Here is a 24,843-nt window from a genome sequence, read left to right on the forward strand (position 1 = left end):
GTACTGCTAAACTGATTGAACAGAGGAACACAATTACAAATCAGTGCAGTTTTCTCACTGTGGGACAAATAATGAAGAAAGTAAAATTGAAATTCTGAAATAACTCAATGTCCTCTAGGGGGGGCTCTGTCCCTCCCTACAGTGGGGACCACTGAACTATAATTATATACTGACATATTGATTCTTATGCAGTAATATATATTTATGTATACAATCTCTGACTTTTTTTAGTAAATACAAAATAATACAAATACATAACTTTGAAACTCAAAAGACAAAATAGAATTAAAAAAAAACAAAGACTCAAAGTGGTTGTTGGAACTTACCCAACAAACTGCTGTGTCTGTTAAATGAGCAGTGGATGTGGGCTTTTGACCAGACCGTAAGAGGTTTGTCGGTGAGCTGCTGCCAGATCCACAGTAGATAAGCTGATTGGACGTCTGATCAGATTTAGTCCCAGGATTGTTCCATACTGTATGATCTGTGTGTGTGTGACTGTGTGTGTGTGTGTGTGTAGGTGCTCACTTTGATTTGGTTCGTGAGAGGAGGTAAAATGATCTTTCATGCGTGCAGTGCAGAAGAGTCGTCATTCTGTGGCATCACTGCGATGCACACTGTTACATAATGAAGTGTCAGCGTCAGTTCAGGTCTGTCAGTTGGTCGTCGCTCTTCCATCGTCCCTGGATCGTCCATTTCTACTCCTCCTGCTCCTTCTGCTTCTTCTCCTCCGTGGGTGGTGTATTTGCAGTACGGCTGAGGATTACAGCCGCACTCCTCTAAGAGCTCACTCACAGTGTGTTGCACTAGATCTCTGTGACTTTACTTTATGACCTTCATTTTTACTCTTTTAGTCAATTTGTTTTTCCAGTTGCAGGCGTACATTTTTTATCTTTTTCCAGTTGCATGCGTACATTTTTTATCTTTTTCTGAACGTAACAGATTTACAGAAGCAGATTGTTCCTCATCCTCACTAAGTGACTGGGTAATTTAAATATTTGCACTCATTCGAGGTGGTCATTTTGGTGATTTACCATAATTTGATATAGTAGGTTTTTAGCTTATTAGTTTTTGGATTCGGAGACCACTGAAACTATTTATTTTATTTTATTGGAGAATCCAGGAGGACGACTCGAAACCTCACATGATACTGTGCAGGATATTGATCATTTAACTGTGTAAGAAAACCCACCATAAAAACATCATACAGATGAACACAATAATTAAAAACAAAAGTTATTAAAAAGCTTTATTGATTCCACACTTGGGAAAATCAGATCTGTTCCAACAGGCTGGAGACACCATATATGTGGTTCTTCTGGGAATCAAAACAAAGACTGTTTTCTGCTTCTGAGGCAGGCGTGTTAACCACTACACCATGGAACCACTGTGAACACAATATTCAGTGCTGTTATTATGTGTTAGATTTAAAATGGCCTTTACTGAGAGGGAACACAAACCAAGGACGTCAGTGACGTCAGTATTACAGTCGTATTTAATCAGACCTGTTCCAGTTCTTATTCACATGTGAACGCACATTTTCAACACAATGACAAAACAAAAGAGGGCTGTTGAAATAGAAGGGACAAAATGTGATGCTCACAAATCATCAATCAATCAAACGTGTTTCTTTGTCCGAAGTCAAATAACGTTGGTTGCTCAAACAAAGCAACTGTTTTACAGAATTCTAATGTTTAAAAACATCTGCTGTCAAGAAAAGCAATCTGGAAATAAATCCTTATTCCCTTGTGAAAAATATTATTATATCTTGTATTTACTGCTTTATATTCAATATAAAATTCAAAGCGAAAGATTTTTTTTATTGCTTTTTGAAATATTATCAACGTAATAAAATAAAAATACATTTAGGAACAAAGGCTGCAGTTTAACTCCCTGTTTATTTTATCTTTGCATCAAACCACAGTCAGGTTTTTATCTTTCCGTGCTGCTTCCTCCCCTTTTCACACATCATCTTCACATGGTCTGAGGTGATAAGGAATATTTTATAACAATAATCGAAATAATTTATGGATTTGGAAAGAATCTCTTAGGCGTGCTTTTAACAACTGCTGTATATTTTAAACGTGCAGGTCAGAGTGAGTTGAACCTTAAATGCAGGAGAAGCTTTTTCACGTTTTGCAGTGGGAAAATAAAGTGTGTGTGTGTGTGTGTGTGTGCGTGCTTCTATTTCGGGTCTGTCTTCCTTCTCTTTGTGGGCCTGAGCCTGTATCTCACACACTGTCTCTTCTCGCTCTCAGCCCATCTACTGTATCTGTCCCTCTCTCTCTCTATCTTCTCATCAGCACCTCCATTCTCTTCCCTCTCATCTTCTCTGCATTCACACCTTCTCCTCCTCCTCCTCCTCCTTTTGTGCTCTTTTCATGCTCTGAATTTCCAGCATGGCCTCCTTTCCTCTCTGCCGGCCGTGCTGCTGTCTGTCCGGCCCTATTGCTCTGTCTCTGTAGAGCGGCGTCCCGGCTGTTATCAGTGTCCCAACGTCATGCCACATGGCTGCGGCATCCTGACTATAAATAACTCGGTTTTGACGAGTTCAGTCCAAGACAGGCCCGGGAGCCAGAGGGAGAGCAATCTGCTGTCTCCCTCCAACGAGGCTCAAAGAGGGTGCAAATGAGACGCTGCCTGCTCGGCGCTGCATTCTCCACAGAGACCTGTTTTCTCTGTGAACAAATAGTGGTCGGTATTCAATTTTATTTTTTTTATTTTTTTTTTCTAAATGGCAAATGTCCAGTAGGGAGGCAGCTCTGGCAAACTGCAGCAAATAAAAGGTTAGGGCTGGACATAATGAGGTGTAAACTAACAACCTGACCTGGACATAATGAGGTGTAAACTAACAACGTCCACAGGAGGCTGTGTTGACCTGATGACTGTAATCAACTGCCTCAGACTCCCGAATGTTTGCTTCCGACCATTGTTAGCTTTTTATTGCCCTGACACTCAACAGCGGACTCACCACATTTATTACCTTCACTGATTTTATGATGGTGACTCAGTCTTTCTGAGGTCAAGGTCAGCGTGACTGACTTTATACTCTGCCTTAGTTAACCACCACCCCTGCACATGAGATTTTATCTGTTGATTCAAGCTAGATTTTTACGTATAAATATATTTTTACATATAATTCCAAGTACATTGACACATACACAGAATATGACCTGGTCGCTAAATCATTTATCTTTAAGTTATTTAAGTCATTAAATACAAGGAATTCACTCACAAGAGCCAAGCACAACACCAGGCTATTAGCATAATGCTAACCTACTGTCACGCGTCACTATAGGATCAAACAGTGTGGACTGCTTTTTCTCTTTTCTTATTTATGACTACAGAGGGATTCAGAAACTGACTTTTTTCTGGTTTAACGATAACAAATACTTCTTTTCTTTTTTGTGTAATTCCAACATTTGGGTAATGTGATAGCTTGTGTAGGTTCCTGATGATGGGGAAGTTAGCTTAGCAGGCTAAGAAAGTTCTTATGAAGGCACACTAGCAGAGTTTCACAGCGTTTGTCTGTCATTATCAAAAATACACCATGATAAGCTATCACTCTCAGTCGCGTTGCTAATACAGGAACACAGTGAAATGATTAGCCGATGCACAAAGCTCCCACGTTACGGCTCTGTCACTGCGGTTACTAGGCAACAGTTACAAAAGGTACATCTCATAATTTCTGTTACAATATCAGCAGATACTCCATGTTCAGACTTCCTAACTTACATTTTTAAATAATAATACTGTTAAATATTTAACTCATTGTCTATGTTGAGGCAAAAATATTTCACATCATTGTCTATGTTGAGGCAAAAATATTATAAAAAAATATAATATATACATTTGTTTCAAAACCGTTTGAAAAACCTCAATTTCAAAGTGAAACATGACAGTTTTGTGTCTGTTTGGTTTCATTAACATAACCATTTATGTAGTATTTATGTTTATTTGGTTGTTCAGATTATTTCTATATCATTGTCCTGAATCTAATAATGTGGCTTTTAACATTTATTGACATTTTTAATATTTAATATTTTAACAGTAATATCATTTTTTAATGCTAGAGGAAAATGATTACTGTTCATCTGCAAGAAGCTTAAAGCAATGGGTCACCCACACAGTTTCACATTTTTTATGCTTCTTTGTATTTCGAGGGTTCTTTGTAGAGGATCTGGAGCTGATTTGTGTTAATCCTGGAACTGGTCTCAGTAGGTTCTCCTCAAGTACCCATATCTCCATCCACAGTTACAAGCTCGCACAGTTAAGTTAGTTTAATTACACTAGGTTTAATGTACTGTACAGTCACAAATGTTTCCGCTGAGGAGGTTTTATGAATCGTGCTGTTAGCTCTGCGCTAGCACTCGAAGAAGAAGCTTACAGAGCAGGAATTAATCTCAGAGTTCGGCTCCAGCTCCCAGTGTGACACTCAGAAAATGAAGAGCACGGAGAGTTCGGCTCCAGCTCCCAGTGTGACCCTCAGGAAATGAAGAGCGCGGGTAATGAAATGATGGGCTGTAGTTGGGGTTTTTTTTGTTTTGTTTTTTGTTTTAAAAGGTTAGATGTTTTAACCATTTTTTATGATCTGCCTCAGCTCGTATTATCTGCTTTCAGTGACAGAATATAGACTCGACTTCTTTCCGCTCGCCATATGGACAATAAAACACTGAACATAAGACAAATTCACGACCCATTAGCTCAAGTTCTGTCCTCTGAGGACACTCGAGGGATGAAAAGCCTCCTTTCTTTTGTGAAAGACAGTCTTTTTCTGTTGTGCTGTATGACCAATGAACAGTAATTGCACGAGGCCAGTCCATTTTGGGGTAGAGTTTCTGCTGCAGTTTGTTCCCTGCTCTGATTTTCTGTCTGCTTTAATGAGGTGTGATAGAAAAAGTCATGTCTGTGTTTGTTTCTTCCAGGCGACAGTAACCCCAAGGAGAGCAGCCCCTTCATCAACAGCAGCGATGCAGCTGCGGAGAAGAGTCAGCAGTATGACGGCAAGCACATGGCCCTGTTTGAGGTAAAGTCACACACACACACACACACAAGTGAACACATCACACCAAATTAGTGGAGCCACCCATCACTCAAGTAGATCCTAGCCCGTGGAGGAGAAACTACATGGAACAAATGACACTCCAGCTGTTTTGTCTGTGACCCTGCAGGAGGAGATGGACACCAGTCCCATGGTCTCGTCTCTCCTCAGCAGCCTGGCCAACTACTCCAATCTGCCTCAAGGTAGCAAGGAGCATGAGGAGGCGGAGAACAACGAGGCGGAGACAACGCGCAAGAAACCTGTCAAGGTATTTTGATCTAGCAACAACATATATAAATAATAACAACGTTTTACAAATGGGACGTTATCCCGTAAAATAAACACAAAAACGTTAATAACCTCATCCCAGTGTTACTGCTAGATATATTGCTTTAGAACGACTATATTTGTCAGAGGACCAGAATTATCTGGACCGACACCTTGGGGTAAGGAGACTAAAAAAAAATTTTGTCTTAATATTTATTTGGTCTTTGTTTTGGAATCCACTCACTGGCCGAACTGAACGGTTCAGTGGGCCAGAAATCAGCCTGCGAGCCCCAGGTTGATAATCACTGCTTGACTGAACCCTGTTTCCTGTGTTTTCACCTCCCTCCTTCACATTAAGTCATCAAACAACTAAAGATATCGACAGGGCCAACGGTGGATAATTAGATGGTACAAATAGACCAATGCCAGCGTTCACTTCCTGTCAACCCACCTGGGAACTCGTTTCTAATGGCAGAAAACCCCCGTTATCTCAGATCATCGTGGTCCCCGGGCTCTGGGCTGTGTTTTTCTCTGCTCAGGCCAATACTGGGTCTAATCGCCCCCCCCCCCCCCCCACCCCCTTGTCACTTCAACCCCTTCAATACTTTAATTAGTCCACATGTGACATGGAGCCGCTGCTCCTCCAATCAGGATTCCATTCCACCGGCAATCTCTCCAGCGCCGGAGTATATTAACAACCCCCCCCCTCCCTGCCCCCCCTTCCTCCTCCTCCTCCTCCTCCTCCTTCCCATCGCCCTCTGTCTCTCTCTCTATTTCTAACTCCACTCCCTCGTCCTCTCACTCCATCTCCTTCATCATCAGCCCCTTGAGTGAGCGAGTGAGTTGTGAGGAAGCCAGAGAGCAGGGCAGCGGCCTATTCATTGTTACACAGTGAAAGCCGAGATTAGAGATGTGGTCGGTGTGTGACATGAGGGAACAGACCGGAGGTGGCGCAGGTTAAGAAGGAAAACCAAGGCCGAGCTAATCCGCCCACGGTTTCCTTCATCCGGACTGTGTTCCTTGAACATGCCGTGGAAACGGGAGTTTGATTGTAAATCACCTCATACTGTCAAAGGTAACGCACAGTGCTTGGAAATAAATCCCCCAGAATCCTCCTTTACCAGCCGCTGCCAATTTATTTATTTCAGTCAGAAGTGTCCGTTCAACGGGAACAGACTAATAGGTGTAACGCCAGTCGATCAAACCCAAGTCAAACAGCGTCAACTGTCCTTCCACAAAGACTGGACAGAATGGCTTCACCGCAGTATGAAGTTGAATTTAAGACAGATACAAAATAACACTAAATAAACATAGAGTTTAAAATAGATTTCTCTTTCATTTATGTCCAACCAGAACTCTACATATGGACTAAAGATGCAAAAATCATTCACTTTGGTGAAGGTGACATTCCCAGAGGTAACAATTATGTTTTTACGGCGTACAACAGGCGAATGTTAATTAAGTCGTCTTCCGCACATAGCGCCATGTGACCACGTACTTGTCCGCTCCGCTCGCCAATTAGTACCCTTGCAGAATTTGTTTTAACGAAGTACTGAATTTGAATGATAAAACAAGACTTTCTTTATAAATTTCAGCTTTATCCTCGATTTGAACCAAACCCGTCTTTTACTGCTGACAGTTTCCCCATTAGCTACTGCTAAAAATCAAATATTCTCCACTATAATAGAAGAGGCTGATAGTGTGTCTAAATACAGGTTCCATAAGCAGCAGTAACTGTGAGGTTATGTTGAGTCTTTTGGACTGGAATATTCTAGTAGTACATGGAACCTCTTTCTGGGACGGTGAGTGCTGAGCTGTACTGAGGACTTTTAGCTGCAGTGGTCACTGTTTTACAGGAAGATGTGGCTTTTTGTGTGTGTGTGTGTGTGTGTGTGTGCACGCTCTCACATGAGCGTCTGGTTCATCCACAGCAGGTCAAAGGGCGCTCCGATGCTCGCTGGCCTGTGTTCGCTCTGTCTGTTTAATAATTCAGCACACCTGAGCAGTAACACATTTGGCCTATCAGCTCCTGTTTGGCCACCAGAGCGTGGAGGTGCTGTTACCACCTCCCAGTCTGACTCCCTTCTCTGTCACGGCCTCCTACCACCAAGACATCGTCCACTTCACTTCATCTCACTTCACACCTTCGTCATCCTGCCGTACATATTTAAAGTCGTCAAGATGTGGCCCAGGGGCTGAAGCCTGGATGTTTTCCATTTCTTTCACCACTAAGTCTTTCTTCTTCCCTTTGATTTCCTTTACCCCGCAGCCACACAAGGACGTGAATTCTACCACGTGTTTCAATTACAGTGCTCTCTCTGATAGTTGACACCTTTACTACCTTTAACAGTTTGGAAGAGCCCGCTAAAGAGTTATGATAAGACAGTCATTTGTGAAGGGGAAAATTCTCAGACGATTAAATATCATCATGTTTCCATTATGAAAGAATGGAACCTACAAGGTTTACCCATCGTCCCGTTCAACTCTCTCCTGCAGTCGCCGTTTAAGGTGGTAGGACGGAAAAAACAAACAGGTCTTACTATCCTATGTGTAGGCTAATTAAAATATATTTCTACAATAGAACCTATATGTCAACGACAACTCCATTTATTTTTACTCTCTTTTATTCTCTTGTCAGTATGACTTCCTCTATTACCGGGCTGTCAAACTCATTTTGGTTCAGGGGCCAGATACAACCTAATTAGTTGTCCAGTGGGCCGGACCAGTACAATCATAGTATAATTACATATAAATAACAAAAGGTCAATGTTTCTGACCTTTGTTTTTATGCGATAAAGTACATTAGATAAATCTTCATATTTAATGAAATTTCATTTTACAAAACGTTACCTGATCATGAAATGTCTTTGTAATATTTATTTTTTTCAAATTTCTTCAAGCGAACTGGATTGAAACCTCAAGCGGGCTAGTTTTGACCCATGAGCCATGTGTTTGAGACCCCTGCTCTATTTAACTCAGTACGATTTTATGTCAAATATGGCCAAATTAGTATTAATAATAATTTCATTTCTTGTCAACCCCTCAATAATCCAGTCCCATTCTCAACCAACACAGATATCTTTTTAGGCGCCCATCTGTGGTCCTTGTCCCTCTGATTTATATCCTGCAAATGTGCCGTGTTCATAAAATTCAGGCTTTTTTTTAACCAAAACAATTCCCTTCAGACCAGAGATTCCCAAACAAACCTTCAGTGTTCCAACCAGGCTGATACACCCCCAATTCCTCATATCTTTAAAAAAAAAAGAAAACTTAAAAAGCTTTCTTACAAAGGCAAGATGTTCAATCATGTCACCTTTGATTCTAAAGTTCACAAAGGAAATGTTCATTTACATGTCTTTATTGTGTGCAAAAACCAAACTGCCATTACCTTTGTCATCTTGTACACCCCCTAGAGGCAGCTTGTGCACCCGTAGGTGCACGCCCCACACTTTGGGAATCCCTGGTTTAGACAATTTTTCTTATTTGACAAAATGCTTAAACCCGTTCTACATGAAGATAATCCAGTTGACCAGTGTTGGAGTATTATCACGACTTGATGTGATTGGCCACTAAAGTTGAACAGTAACGGATCTCCACCACTGAAGCTTCCCTTGTGGCCAAGTAGTAATGAGAGTTCGCTGCTCCTGTGTGTCCACTCCAGCGTTTTTTGTTTTTTTTAAGGGAGAAATGCAGATTGACACAGATGACTCCTCAACTCGTGCCTTTTCCGCTCAAATTCTTTCAAACGGCTTCGTTTCCACGGCCCGTCTAGTCTCCTTTGTCATGATCACTGACAGAGTCACTGGTTGGTAGTTTAAACAAAGACTATTTAAAATATTGGAAGTGAAGCTTTATACTTCTTCTTCGGTGTGCTCCGAAGCTCAGTGGAGCTCTTCATTAAATCACACACGCCGGATTGAGAACCAGAGGAGGGGAAACGTCATGTCTTGTGGACGGCTGTCGGTTAAGAATGAATGGAGGAGCTGATTGATGATAAGAAGATTAAAGCACTCTTGTTTTCGGTGGGTTTAGCCACACGTTAGCCACTCTTTCGGCAGGGTGACTGGACTTCCCGGTGGGTCGCTGCAGCTGTGGTCTACCTGTGGCTTTACCAGAGTCAGTGTTCCCTGTGCCCACGGTGGCTCAATCTCCAGGGAGACCCTCAAACTGCTGGCTCCCAGCCCCATTAAACAGACAAACACGGTGTGTTTCTGCGTGCCTGTTTGTGTGTGCGAGGGAGAGCGACCATTATCAGCACAGACTGCAATCCTCGCGCACAAATGAACAAATGAAATGGCAATGGGATGAAAACAGAAAAGGGTTATTTCCACTAAACCTCCAGCCCTTCCTCTTAGTCGGGTCAGTCGTTAGCTGCGTGCAGAAGCATTCCGTCGGCGTTTCACTCTATTTTTAATGTGAAGTCATTATCAGTGTCTGTCACTTTACCTGAATCTTTTCTTTTTTGCGGGGCAGTTTAGCAGAAACACTGGGCTTTTTTTTAAAATCCCCTCTGGGAATCTTTTATCTGTGTCATTTCATCTTATGTAACACACAGGATTACTAGCACACAAGCGCTGTTTTCCAAAGCCTGCTTATTGTAGTACACAGATTAAATTCATCAGGACGTAAGCCACCTCAGACGGTGCCGTGACAGGGCAGTACACAGGGTTGGTCTGACTGTGGTTCTCTGTGGTGTGGTGAAGGCGACAATACAAATATGAATTTTCTCCTGTAGTGAGGGTTATTGCTTATTTTTGTAATATTACCCTCCCATGGTGTGATGCGGGGCAGGAACTCATCTGCGCTGTGATGATATCAAAAGTATTATTTTCCAAGTCGCCACGCTTAATATTCTATTTAGGCATAAATCAAAACTGGAATCCCCTTCCCTTTGCACTGATGCTACTGGAGCACGTTAATATTAGCAGGGGTGCATTTTTATTGTTGTAAAACTCAGACTGGACACGGAAAATATTCCTATGTGTCCCACATTAGTTTTCCCAAAGGATGGTTTTGCCCAGTCTGTGCAAATAAAACAATATAAACCATGTCCTCTGTCCTTAGAGGTCAACAGGTCAATAAAACCAATGAAAATGGGATTCCTGTCTTTAAAAAGTCATTCAAGTTCTATAAGCTTTACTTCAAAGGTTCATTCACTTTGAATTGTTACATCACTACTCCACAGTGTAAGAGCATACAGGTGCTGCCTTTAAAAACTTACCTGTTATTACAAACTGACCTCATCCCACTTTCTGCTGCTGTGGCAGTTTTTTTGCCGCACAACAACGTGCTGATGGCAGGGAAACATTTCTGGCTCCAAAACTCAACTGTTATTGTACAGTGTATTACACACCAAGTCCCTGAAGGATCTGCCAATGGAAACACATTTTTGTTTTTAATTAAACTTTTGTCCAGAGCAGTGCAGGGAGGAAAAGTTAAACCCAAGGCCTTGAATTTAATGCCGCTCTTCATTGCAAACAAAAAGGTACATTTCTATGGGGTTTAGAGTCATTAAGATGTAAAACAAAACTTTTTTTCGTCTTTGTATTCTGAATAGCTAAGGCTGTCAGAAAGTTCTATGTTTTCACAAACACATGTTGAGATGGAGTTGACACTCAAGGTGTTTTGTGAAACAAAAAGTTTACCCACAGTATGTGCAAATAACATATTGACAGTAAGTGGATAGACTGTGGAATAACATGCATGTCCTTCTGCCCACAAGTTAGCTGCCTGTAAGACTAGCATGACCAATGACCTACTGTATTGAGGCAGCAGAAATAATACCTAAAAACCTCAAGTTAATTAAATTTACAGCTTCCAATGTCATCAAGGACAAAGTCGTGGAGACAGCATGCAGAGAGCATCTGTTCTGAGCGGCCAAGTGAAAACATATGGCAGTTTTTGGGTCTGCCAGATGTTAGTTTGACGGATGTGCAGTTAAAAACCTTACTCATACGTTCGAGGCTCGAAGACATGTCAGAGTGCAACACCTTTTTTATCTTCCTCCTTCAACAGGTGAGCTACAATTATAGATTCAGTCATATTTAAATTATTTTTATTAATATTTTTCTCCTATCTGGGCTAGTGGATCCCCACACATTAGTTTTTAGCTTCAGGTTTAATTCCACTTTTTGTACAACTTCCGATCCCAATGGGGTTGGTTGTGTCAAAAAAGAGCTAAATTACTATCAAAAAATTCCAAAAAACTCAAATAAATGTATTCTTCTACATCATTACCCTGTGTCCAACTCTCCCTGGTCCAGAACTTTAATCAGACTCTGCATATGTTCTTGTAAATTACTTTAAACCGACCTTGAAGTAATGCAGAAAATTCATCATGACAGATAAAAGTTTTCACCCGACATTTAATCAACTGCAATGAGAGGGAAAATGTTAAACTTTCTTGGTAAAAAAAATGTGATTCTGGTTCATATAAAGTTTCTGTATTTGCTGAAACAAACTTTATTTAGACGGTTGACAAGCAGATGATGAAAAACCCTCTCAAAACCACGCTGAAGGACACAGCCAGAGTGAGTCACAGTCTGATTTGCATAGCTCTGACAACATACAAACTGTGCACATCATTATCATATAGTGGGGGAGGTGACAGAGATGGACGAGATTGGTTCTCCACTCATCCCTCCGGCGGCCTGCGGAGGACACAGTGTGGATCTTTGATTAAAGCCCTGTGGGGCTGAAGGTGGAGAGATTCCCTTCTGTGAAGATTAAGTGGTAAAAGAGGAAAGATTACAGGTTACATATCAGCTCTGTGAAGATGATCTGCACTCTGTCTCTGTCACACACACACGTACACACTCACATACACACACATGAGGAAAAAAGGTGTTGTGAAGAAAAGCATTAGTGGGTGTCACTCACACGGAAACTAAAGGACATTCAAAGTATTATATTAAAATACAGTTTAGTTTTGGCCTTTAAAATGATTTTTAACAAAGAATAAAATAGTTTAAAAAAAATCACTGCATACAGCACGCGTGTCAAACTCGAGGCCCGGGGGCCAAATGCGGCCCAACAAGTCAGTTTGTATGGCCCACGGGAGTTTAAAAAGCACACAGCAATGAACAATATTTGTTCAACTCAAATAAATAATAATCAGGTTAAAGTCCTAACGAATATTCGCTGTATTTAACATGAAAAAGTGAAAAAAACAAAACAAAAACACAGTCAATGTGTTTGGTTACACCAAAAAGTCATGCTAGCTAGCATATTAACCTCAGAAAAGTAAAACAAAAAAATGTAATAATTTACATTTTGTCTAAATCTGATGTTATTCAGGTGTTTGGTTCATTGTTATAGGGTAAGAGATATTCAACCATGACTTTGAAATTCACCACTAGATAATACTCAAAGGCTGTCACTGTACTTTTTTTAGTTACCTCATTCAATATACTTGGGAATTAATGATGAATTTGTTTACTGTTTGTATTTTAGGGTTTATAGATTAAATGTTGTTAACAGAAGCATAAATATCCATAATAACCCATAAAGGTTTATATCAGTAAATGAAGCTATAAGTGATGGAAAGTGATGTAGTTACTGAAGATATAATATTTTATTATACAGTGTATGATACGTGCAGTGATAGTATATGATGTGAGGCAGTGTATCATATGCTGTAGTACCTTATAAGATATCCAAATGTGGCATTAATCACAGTCGTCAATGTTGTTGGCGTTACTGTTTTCGTTATCTAAAAATTGAAAATTAAATTATACTTGTTAGATCCTCTCTCTCTACCTCTCTCTCTCTACCTCTACCTCTTTATAAAATATCATTTTAATGATGCAGGAAGACGACTTGGATCCAAATGTATCATGTAGTGTAGAATCAGACAGTAATGTTCATTTGACAACAGTCATTTGTCAGGATGATTTAATTAAAGACTGCCTAATGACTTTAGTTTCTACTCTAACTTTCCAGCTCAGAAAGTCCTGCATCATTTGTCGTGTCCATCATGTCGCAGCAGATTTACTGCCTAAATACTGTAGTGGATTAGCTCCATCTGAGTGCAGTTTGTATTAGTGTGGTTTTTTAAAGTAACGTTTTAGCCACTAGTGAAGGTTTTCTAGGACGCAAATGTTTGCTATTATAGCTCGAAATTGAGCTTATATGACCAAAGTTTCAAAACTTATCGAGTTTCTGCAAAACCAACTTGCTGCTGTGTAAATCTCCTGCCTGTTTTCTCCACATATTAATTTACCACGTTTATTTTTTCTTCTTGCAGGCCCCGCAGCTGGGCACTCTGATGGGCGTCTACCTGCCGTGCATCCAGAACATCTTTGGCGTGATTCTGTTCCTCAGAATGACCTGGTTGGTGGGAATCGGCGGCGTCATTGGCACCTTCATCATCGTCTTCATGTGCTGCACCACAGTAAGTTTCCTTTCAGCAAGTCTGCTGAGCAACGTTACGAAGATCGTTTTTACAAAACCCAGAAGTTAAGACTCTAGAATATGATGTCGTGTTGTCTAAGTCAACGGTCTCCAACCCCTGGTCCGGGGACCGGTGCTGGTCCGTAGGTCATTTGACACCTGGCCACAGTTGGACAAAACAACAGGTTATTCAGACTCTGATACTAACAGAAGAAAGGCTAAAAGATGTTTTACTTGAAAAATTGAATGATCCTTCAATGATGGCGCAGTATCACCAGTCCACAGTACAGTATCTTCCACTTTATTGACGATTGAGCCAATGCTAGAAAAATAATCTAGCTATTTAATAGGCAGGTGGAAATGTACTTTGAAATTTGTATTGATTTACGTATTGGCATAATTGTTTCGTGATCATTTTCTAACAGTAAACATTAATCCCACAGTCACAATCACAATCAACTCGTGAGATCACAACCCTAACTGTCAGTCAGAGCAGTGCCAATGATTTCATTGCTGTGTTAAATGAGGATGCGATGCGTTTGCTGTCATCACCTCCAAAGTTGCATTAGCGACGGAAAAGAAAGATGCTGCAGTGCTGCTGGGATCAGGGCTCAGCGGTGTGATAAAAGATCACAGTGACTGATGAAAGGCTTAGCAGGCAGTGATTAAAATCACCAAAGTGTCTTTTTTTAAGCATTATTTGAATTTGACTTTCATGCCCACTGATTTGTCAGATATCCAGTGATTAGATCACAGGATGAGTCAAACTCCACAACACATATTTGCTTACTCCAATGTCTGCACAATTAAAAATGTAAATTATGAAATCGCTTACACAAAATTGCGATAATTTCTCTTTCATTTGAAATGGCAGCCTCGTAATGACTGTATCATTTCAGCGCCACAGTCATTATTTCCGAGGCCCTGTTTCTAGCTTTGTTACCTAAATGGGTTTCATGTGACCCAATGATTCTTTCTTGAAACTCATCATTATGGTAATGGACATTTTCTAACTGGAACATTATGCACCTGTCAAATATGATACTAGGAAATCTTGAATAATAGCCTTGGTAACTTTATCAGAGTTCTGGGACTGTCTGATGGTTTCTCCAAAGATATCTTTGGGCTTTTGTCTCTTAACATTGTATAGGCTAATGTGTGTCAGTTTAGATTTTTAATAGCTGTGTTGTTTTTTCTTTGCATAAGTGCTGCGTTTCAAGGAGCTATTTGGCCCGAGATTCAGAAGAAGAAATTCTGATTTAGCAAAAATAGATATTAAAGCATTTAATTTGACTTCATCACTTATGAGTATTCTAGTTCCTCCAAAATTAAGTGTTTGGACAATATCGGCATATCGGATATCGGCAAAAAGTTAATATCGGACATCCCTACTCTGAAGTCATTTTAGATAACGTATCTGTGACAGAGACTTCTGACGCTTCTGTTGAACGATACAGAGACTTCTGACGCTTCTGTTGAACCACCAAACTTACCAAAGAGGCTAAAAACTGCATCTCTAAAGCTGCCTTTAATATGTCGACGAAGTAGCTAAGAGCCATTCTTTCAACCGTGTCCTTCATGTAGCTCTTGCGCATAACATCAGTGAAGAGAAGTGAAAGGTGTAGGACAGTGATGTTGTCTTGTTCCCATTAATGTCTGCCGTGCTCGAGCTGCAGTCATGTGTCAGGATGACTTTGCTGTCAGACTGACACCACACCATGGCTGTGAGCTCTTGAAAGCGACAGACTACTGTCCCGCAGGAGCGTCACGGCCGCTGTCACTGATCTGAGCCGCCGCTGAAGATTGATTGTGTTTGACCATTTGATGCGCCTGATTGTCAGGGAACATACTGTGCAGCGTGTCTCTTCACTTGAGCAACATCATCTGTTTGGTTGAACAGAAGTGGAAGATGAAGTGCATTTCGCCTGCAGAAGGTCTCGGCCCCGTTTTTTGGGCTAAAAACATTAATATTTTGATCTGGAATGTGCCCTGCTATTATCAAAATTGAATTCCCACGGTGTGGTCCAGCAGCTGCTGCGCTCGTGCAGCTTTTCTCTGGTTAGTCTGGAGTGTTCCCGCAGGTGTGTTAGTCTTATTGAGTGTTTGTGTAGCCTAGATTCTCCTCTCACGAGAAGTGTATTTATAGCAATAACCTCGTCAAATCAGGGCAAAAGACATATAGAGAACAATGGGCAAAATCAATATGTTCCTGGACGTGTTGCTAGGCTCGGCTGCAGCTGTAGAAAAATCTGTGCGTGGTCATCTGTATTTTTAAAAAAACCTTTAGTTTTACTAGCAAAACTTTGCATCAGATAAAGAGAAAAATCCCTTGAAATCAAACATGACAATGTATACACACCAGACATAAGCTGAGCTCTGCTAAGCTACGTTAAACTAAGCCATGCTTTACCGAGCTCTGCTAAGCTAAAATAAGTTAAACTAAACTTGATATCATTTAACACTGAATCTGAAGTTATTGCTTTGGCACTTATCCAAATAACAAATCCTTCACGTTGTTCCTACACACTCGAGTCTACGTAAGAAGAAGAAGCACTACGTATTTTTCCTCGTACAAAAACACAACAAACTGTGTGCCGTGCATTTACAGCCTCTATAAAAACAGGAGCAGTGAGAGGTAAATCAGAATCACGATCCTTCAACGTTAAACCACGTCCCGGCCGGGAAAAAAGAATATCGAATTTTAGTTTGAAGCTAATTAAATCACAGTTTTGATGCGTAATTGAATAAAAAAAAAGAATCAATGCTGCCTGCTGGACAAATGCTAAATGATCAAACGTAGATTTGATCAGTTACATTTTTTCATGATTTTTTTTCTACTTTATCATATCTATAATGTATTTATGTTTTTGTACAATATTATTAACAATTACCATTTACCATCTTATCTATCCCCTCTCTCTTTCTATTGATCTCTCCTTGTCTGTCTCTCTCTCTCTCTCTCGCTCCTCTTCCCTCTCTTGCCTACTTATCAAACTGAGGCTCGCTTCACGGCCCGGGGGCGATAAGGGGGTGTGAGAAACCCCCCACTTCCTTTCCTCCTTAACCCCTTACATAACACATAACCACCTGGGCCTTTGGGGGTTGCCAGCATAACACAGCACAGGAGTGTGTGTGTATTTTCATGTGTGTGTGTGTGTGTGTGTGTGTACGTACAGTACATGTACGCCTGCAGAGAGAGAGAGAGAGATCCCCACCTCAGCGCGATCCACTTGACGAGCGGAGGATTCATGGCGGCTGTAAAGCTCAATAAGTGAGCTGATGTTTTATTCAGGAGATGACATCTCCCTGACAGAACACACACACACACACACACGTGTATCTGTCCAACACGAGGACGCTTATTTCCCCTTCACTGTGTTGGCAGAATGTTAACAAACCGTTCCGTGACTCATGACTACATGAAGGTTTTGCCTTCACGTGGAACGCTGCGACACATTATGGGAGCATTAGGAAAACACACACACGGGCAGACATTTTTAGAATCAGCACATTACGCAGACGCTGCTCTCAGAGACTGTTAGATTCAGACGTACGCTTTTCACGAGGCTTTTTTTTTTTTCCACCTGGATAATGAACGTGGATAAAAATTGGTTTAATACTCCTGATGGAAAGTCATCTGTCGCTCATCCTCCCTCGTTATTTCCAGGTCTGGAATCCGAAAGCAACAAACACAGCAGCTCTGCTCTTAAAAAAGGACTCATTTAAATTCGGCGAGGCTTTTCATCATCCGTCTTTTTACCCTCGCCTTTTGTACTTGCTAAGATTCTTCAAACACTTTTTATTTAAATGTGCTACTTTCTCTCCACACTCCGTCTTTTTAAAGGGGCCACATTATTCAAAATTGACTTTGTCAGAGTTTTGGGACACATATTTGCGTCCCGGAAGTGTCTGCCTACTCTTTAAGTGCAAGTTCTGACGGCTAAGTAGATTTTTAATCATCGGAAAAAATCTGGGAACGTGTCTCAAAAGACGCCGGCCTCGTTTTATTATTCTACTTTGTGACAACATCAATCCAGTAGTTGTGGGTTACCTTCTGTAGCAACATGGGTGAGACAGCCAGTGAGGCCATTCAACTCTGGTTAGCCTACATATGAACATCAAAGTACTAATAGTAATAGTTTGAACTTCATTGATCCCATAATTGAGAACAGACTTGCACCCTTGCAGGTGCCAAGTATGTGGTTCCTGTGGGAATTGAACCCAGGACTACCTGTGCTCTGCTTCTGAGGCAGGCATGCTAAGCGCTACAGTATGGAACCACCACTTAAGTATGTTTAACATGTACAGTTTGATGGCGGTTTGTTGTCCAGCAGCCATTTTTCTCCACTCAACCAATAACAGCTTAATTAAATGACACTGTTATATGAAGCCTTCCTCCATGCGGAAACTGTGGGCAGAGCATGACGTGCCCCTTCCTCCATGCGGAAACTGTGGGCGGAGCATGACGTGGTGAAGGCACAGACATGGGCTGTTGAACAGAAGTGTAAAGAGTCCATCTGTGATCAATCCCTCGGTCTTTTTGACCAAAGCATATTTTCTTTCCTTTTCCCCTTCTTTTTCACATACACGGCTCTTTGTTTTAGTCTCGCCCACCCTTTATCCCCGTGTTGGTTTTAACATCCACCTCTGTCTCCGTGGTCTGACAGTTTTTCCTTCCCTTTTGCACTCTCCTCTGAGTGACAAACATGCGCCGTGCGCTGAGAAAACCCATTTCACGTTCATGTAGTGAAGCAGACTAATGAAGCACCCTCTCAGGGCTGCCGTTCCTGTCAAAATAAATTTCAGTTCCACACGGAGGTCAAATTAGGGCCACTTCTGAGTTTGTGTGTAGCCGTGGGAAGAAACAGTCAGACACAGGTGTCCTCTGCACTCACTGTCGGTGGTATAATTATCTTGCAGACTTTCACTTAAACTTATGAGAGACAACTTTTTAGTGTCCCCCGTTTCCTGTTCAGTCACGGTCATTAGGAGGCAGCTGCAGCGAGATGCCAGTAAAGGACACAGGTGTTTTGTCTCAGAGTTGGTGCTTTGTCATAATAAGCACCTCCGCACACGAACCGCATGTCACAATGTCACGTCAACGGGGCCAGAATAAAGGGAAGAGCCGCAGTGAAAAATGAAAATACCATTGGTTTGACCTTTTTCTTTTTTAAACCAACGTTGTTTTTAAAGGTTTGCGACATATTTTTCCACCCAAACTGTCATCTGTGTGAGCTTTAAAATCGCAAAAATAAACACCCGGTGAAAATGATTAAAACTTAGCAACGACCAAAGTTTGACAAGCATCACAACCACCCGTTTTGCAGGCTATATGTCGTCTGCTGTTGAGGCTCATATGGAGGAGACAGATGGCAGGCGGTGTAATCTGAGGTTGTCTGCTGGCATGCTCTAAGGCCAAACAGCATGTAGGACACACAAGATCCAACAGTAGTACAGACTCCAGACTTCGCAGAGAAAGCCGTAGCATAAGCAAATCTCAGTGTGGCGTCGCACTCTATCACACACAGTTACCTCCACTGCCTGAAAATGGGACATTGAAACAGGCCAACGGCTCTGGGTCAGTGGGAAAACATCACCACGGCGCTCATGGCACAGGATAACGCTGCTGCCTCTAGTGTTCAGCTGCACCAACAACAGAACATTAAGTGAAATGACCTTTTTTGTAATCAGTGGATGAAGGATATAAAAACCCAAATTATTTTTGTTTTTTGTAAATTAGGACCTAGCATGTGTGCATTTCAGTTTTATTTTTGATAGACTGCAGCTGCCTCTGTGCCCTACAGGGGATGCACTTAGCACGATTTCAATGGAAAGGTAAGCTAGTACTTTCCTATCTTAAAGTATTTATTAAAAATAAATAAATAATCAAAATCAGAAAGATGGCATAGAAAATGATAAAATCATTTTAGCATTTTAGCCTTTATGCAGGGTTAAAAAGTTTGCCCACGCCTGATGTAAGCCATGCAGAAAAATAATGAAAAAACATATAATAAAATATATATATATAATAAAAATAAATTCCTGTAGAGATAGTTGTGTGCAGTTTCAGAGTTTGTTTTTCATGAAATTCCCAGATTTTAGCTTTAGGCTAAAATCTGCTAATCTGCTATAACTGCCTCTACATCGGTAATGCAGTATGGAGCCTTAGGTAAAAGTCATGTAAATGATGGCTACGAATAACATTTGACTGTGCTAACAACGGTCCACGTATTGCATGTGTGCCCCGTTGTGAGGGGATGTAGTTGTTCAGTATGCTGCTGACTACCTCTGAATGGCTGCTGCCCACATCAGATAAAACACTTAAACAATTACTGTCTTATCAGCTGTGCTGGGAGTGAGCCTGTGGCTTCATTAGAACCAGATTAGACAGAGGAGCCCAGACCAGTCCTGTTCATTGCGGACTCCACATCATCAGTCCGCTGAAGCCTAAGGTGACACCGTCCACGGCAGAATCTTCTCAGTGATAGGTGATGTAATAATAGCTGAACATTGGCTTCCTGGTGTTGTAGAAATGACCAGACCTTCAGTCAGAAATGGACGCAAAACTTACATGAGTTAAACCAACGTCAAAAACCAAAACCAGGACAGGGACATTTCCTTGCAGTGCCACAAATCAACAGGGATACAACTAGATAAAACAAAGATTGTACAAAATAGGACAGAAAACTATTATGAGAATTCTTTTTATTTTTTTACTATTTAGACATTTAAACAAAAGCCTTTATTGTTGTTACTGATTAATTATTTTAGCCTTTATTGTTGTTACTGATTAATTATATTATTATATTATTATGGATGGATGGATGGATGGATGGATAGATAGATAGATATGTGTATATCTGTATGTTTGTATGCATGTATAAACACAATTGGATCAAAAATTGGTAATAAAAAATAAATAAATACATTTCTTTGTTACTTTGAGTCACTTTTTCTTTTAAATGCAGACTCTCATAAATTGGACTCCTGCTTTTGAAAGAATGATGAAACCGGAATGAAATTCCCTCATCCTCACACTGCTGACACACACACACACGTATAACACACACACACAATCCATCTTTCTTCTCTCTTTGAAATAGGTGTTTTAAATTTGTACTGATTTGTACTCGGTGTCTTCAGCGTTGGAATTCATTTCTTTTTACATCTAGCCTCTGAGACTAAGACGTTCTGATGTCATACTTCTACATCCGGGGACTGTTTCTCTTTACAAGTGCAGAAGGAAATCTGAATGTGTGGTTGGTGTAAAGTTCATTAGTAACGTCTGGGCTGTTTGAGGGTTAGGTAAGGTCTTATTTTGAGGCAACATGATCTGTAAAGGTCGACTGGTCATCTGTCATGACACCTACGTTTTTTGCTACCTTGGAAGGAGCCAGAGATGAGTCAATTTTGATGGAATGGAAAGATGGAGAGAAAAGTGTGTTTGGTTTAACAGGTCTGAGCCTGAGATGTTGTTTTCACACCTTCTGTCTTCAAGACTTGTGTTTTTAACACGAGAACACACCAGTTGCACTCAGACCACCTTAAGGCCAAACAAACCTAGGAGGACTAGGATTCATCGAGGCGTGTTGGACCTACAGTACCAACACAATAAGAACTCTGACTGCAGCAGTCTCTCCTTGAACCATGAACAAAAATCTAGGTCTGGTTTTGGAAAGATAAATATAAATCATCTCTAGTCGTGTTTACTGGTATATGTGAAAGTGCAAAAATTATTTGTGGTCAAAATGTTCTCATCTGTATTTGTGGTTGTGCTCACAGACGACCAGCAGTGGTGAGTGGTCCACGAGGTGAATACTCTGTGGTGCAATTACTGTCAGAGTTACTCTAGTAACAGAATTTCTTCAATACTAAATGCCAAATGATCTTTTATAGCTGTTGTCTAGTGGAATATTGCTGCCTCTCTTCCTCTGCTGGTATAAAATACCAGAATAACAATGACATATAATATCTAGACATGAAATCCAATGGATTGTATCATTGAATGAATACAAACAGAAACAATTAGACCATTTTAAATAAATGACAAACAGCAACAATGTCAGATTTTTTTTTTCCTCATTTGAGCAGAGTCTGAATTAGTGAAGTAGGGTTGTGGATATGGGCGCTGCAGATGGTAAACCAGGTCAGCCCATCTGTGTCTGTGGGTATGGATCAAGAGGAGCAGATGTAGCAGGGCATCTATTAAACAAAGGTTCAATCCCTGACACCTATGACACATTTATGTAAAGGTTTAATTTCCACAAAACCTTTTAGCTAACCCTGGCAGCTGCGCTGGCACTGACTACTATGAAAATGATGACATTTTTCACTGTATACAAATGTACAAAACGGTAAAATAAAATCCCCCTGCTGTCTTTCTGTTCCAGTAATATACATTAAATTGGTTTGATTGTAATTAATTCACAGTTACCCTGTGATTAATCTAATTAAAAAACATTTTTTAATTGACAGCACTAATAAAAATACGTATAAATTAAAAATGTAAAATATATAATACATAATACTTTCAAACTTCAAGCTAAAGTAAGAGCTAAATAAAAGACATAAAGTAAAATATATACAAAATAACTGGTACAAAATGTTACCATAAAAGCTTAAGTAAGCTAAAGTTATTATTACTTTATCAAAACAGTAAAAATGTAATTTCATAATAGTCTGAAAAATGAGATCCAGATTACCAAAATAAAAGCATAGAAGATAAAAAATATAAATAAATGAATTGGAAATTCCAACTTCATTTCCAACGCTTGTTTTATTCATTGTCAGAATGACAATGAATGACTGTGTTCACACCTGGACATTGACTGTGATATGTTCTCAGAGTTGGAATTCAAGTGTGACTGGATTAAAAAAACTGCATTGACTGAAACACCCAGAATATTATCTGATGTTTTTTCTCCTCTCCTTCTCTCTTTTTTTTCAGACCATGCTGACTGCCATTTCAATGAGTGCCATTGCCACCAATGGAGTAGTGCCAGGTGGGTGAGCAGACACTGAGCCGTCACTGTTTGAGGCCGTCTTTGACCGTCTCGGAATTTTCTCCTTTCACTGAGTGCTTTTGGCACGCTGCTCTCAGCACAGCTTAGTCTAAGTCTGGGTTCCTTCACGGCTTCGGCTTGTTGTCTGACAACACTGTTTAAATGCAGCCCTGGCCACGGGCCTCAGATGTGAACATTAATACATTTACAGTAGATTTGACGGAAGTGTAAACAACTGATGTGAGTTTGCTAACTACACCATGTGTCTTGTACTTTCTCTAGTCACGGCACTGCAACTTTACATTAGTAGAAGTAGAATATAATGGAGACCAAAAAGAAAAAGAAAAAAAAGTAGACAAAGAAAAAGAGATTTTTGAGATTGTAAAATACTTTATTGACAGTTGATGTCAAACTATAAAACACACAGTTACAGTACGTCAGAATGCAGTGCTCCTCATGAGCCTGCTGCTGTTCAGTGTTAATGATCCAGTGGAAACAAAACTTCAGCCTCAGTCTGGCTGTCACACTCTGCCACCACAGGATTACATAAGATTTTTTGAGCTTTAAAATACACACACCAAGTTACATTATAAGGAAAGAAAAGTAATAAGTCAGTGTAGGAACTGTGCAAACTAGGAAAGGATAAAAAAAAGGAAAACAAGAAATAATATGGGGTAAATATAATAGAATAAATAAAATGATGTGAAACATGAAAAAATGAAGCAGATGAAAAGAACAGGAGAAAGAAAAAAAGGAAAATGAAGGAAGAAGAACATGGAAGATTTTTTTTTTTCTTTCTTTTATGAACAGTATTGATCCCACGCTGCAGAACTTCTTCTGTTAACAGCAGATGTGCTGCTAAAGGCACCACAACAGGAAGAAAAATCCTAATAACGCCAGTCTGCCAGTTTGGACAAAAAATATTCTTCCAAAGACAATCATTTTTATATTACTTTTTCAAGTATTTTGACAAATGTGAAGATATATTAGCCCCAGTACTGTACCCTGAGGTCTGCTGGACACAGTACTGGAGCTACAGCTCATTTAGACACTCTTTACACTCATACAGTGCAAATGTCAATACAAACTATGACTTTACTTTGTCTTCAAATTGAATCCACGAAACACCAACAAACATGAACCTGAGTACAGACTGATCAACCTAAACAATGTTAGTACCATGTAAATCATCCCTATATTTACAGACAAGCGCCTCACATTAATCTGCCGTCCTGTGTATTTCAGCTGGAGGCTCCTACTACATGATATCCCGTTCACTGGGCCCAGAGTTTGGAGGAGCGGTGGGAATCTGTTTCTACCTGGGGACCACCTACGCTGGAGCCATGTACATCCTGGGGGCCATCGAGCTCCTCCTGGTGAGGAACACTCTCTCTTCTCCTTTTGTTTCTATCTGACATCGTCTTCAACTGAGGGTCTAATCCAGGAGTGTCAAACTCATTTTCACCAGAGGGGGCACACAGGCAGTACAGTTCCCCTTGAAGGGCCGATTGTAATTTTATAGCTATAACTACTACATAACGTATTAATACATGTTTCTGCAGTTGATTATAATTTATTAAAGTTTCAAATATTGTACATTGTGTAATAATAATCAAGTTAAGAAACTGCAGCATGGACTTTATCATAAAGCAATTAAACACTTGATAAGTTCCCACGGGCCACAAAAAAAGTACTAGGTTTACAAGAGTAAAATATTAAATAGCCTATATGAGAATAACAAGTCAACATTTCCCAAAATGGGACCATTGAACTTCTAATAATTATATAGGAGAATTTTTCATAATTTTCTCTCACAATAACAAGAAAAAAGTCTTAGGTTAATGAGAGTAAAGACAAAAATGTATAATAATAGGGTCAGAATAATATGAGAAAATATTCTGACAATATTCCTCCAAACCTAGGACTTTTTCTGCAAAAGTCCCAAACGATAAAACAATAAAAAATGCCTTAAGTTTATGTTGTAACATTAGGTGAACAAAGTTGTCAAGATAAAAGAATAAAAAGTCTGGCCTTAATGTAAATAAAGCCAAATATTTATTAAAATAAAGTCATAAAGTTTCAAATATTGTACATTGTGTAATAATAAATAAGTTAAGTCTGAAATAAGTCATTAGTTTATGGGAA

The 24,843-nt window shown here is 40.2% G+C and overlaps 1 protein-coding gene and 1 long non-coding RNA gene across 3 annotated transcripts in view; one reads left to right on the plus strand and one right to left on the minus strand.

Annotated features, from left to right (window-relative positions):
* LOC103386749 (solute carrier family 12 member 5-like) overlaps positions 1-24,843 on the plus strand; it is a 114,891-nt gene that overhangs the window by 75,738 nt on the left and 14,310 nt on the right. For both annotated transcript variants that reach the window (XM_008321158.3, XM_017036790.2), the window contains exons 2-6: positions 4,923-5,023; positions 5,169-5,306; positions 13,551-13,697; positions 22,644-22,698; positions 23,944-24,074. In XM_008321158.3, coding sequence (XP_008319380.2) covers positions 4,923-5,023; positions 5,169-5,306; positions 13,551-13,697; positions 22,644-22,698; positions 23,944-24,074 — 572 coding nt within the window. The remainder of the gene's footprint in view (positions 1-4,922; positions 5,024-5,168; positions 5,307-13,550; positions 13,698-22,643; positions 22,699-23,943; positions 24,075-24,843) is intronic.
* Positions 2,719-2,948, minus strand: LOC112487687 (uncharacterized). Its single transcript, XR_003051000.1, has 2 exons — positions 2,854-2,948; positions 2,719-2,819 (listed from the first exon to the last, which is right to left on the minus strand). It is a non-coding gene; the product is annotated as an uncharacterized LOC112487687 (long non-coding RNA).

The sequence above is a fragment of the Cynoglossus semilaevis genome, chromosome 11 (assembly GCF_000523025.1).
Source record: "Cynoglossus semilaevis isolate Cse_v1.0 chromosome 11, Cse_v1.0, whole genome shotgun sequence".
Taxonomy (NCBI): Eukaryota; Metazoa; Chordata; class Actinopteri; order Pleuronectiformes; family Cynoglossidae; genus Cynoglossus; species Cynoglossus semilaevis.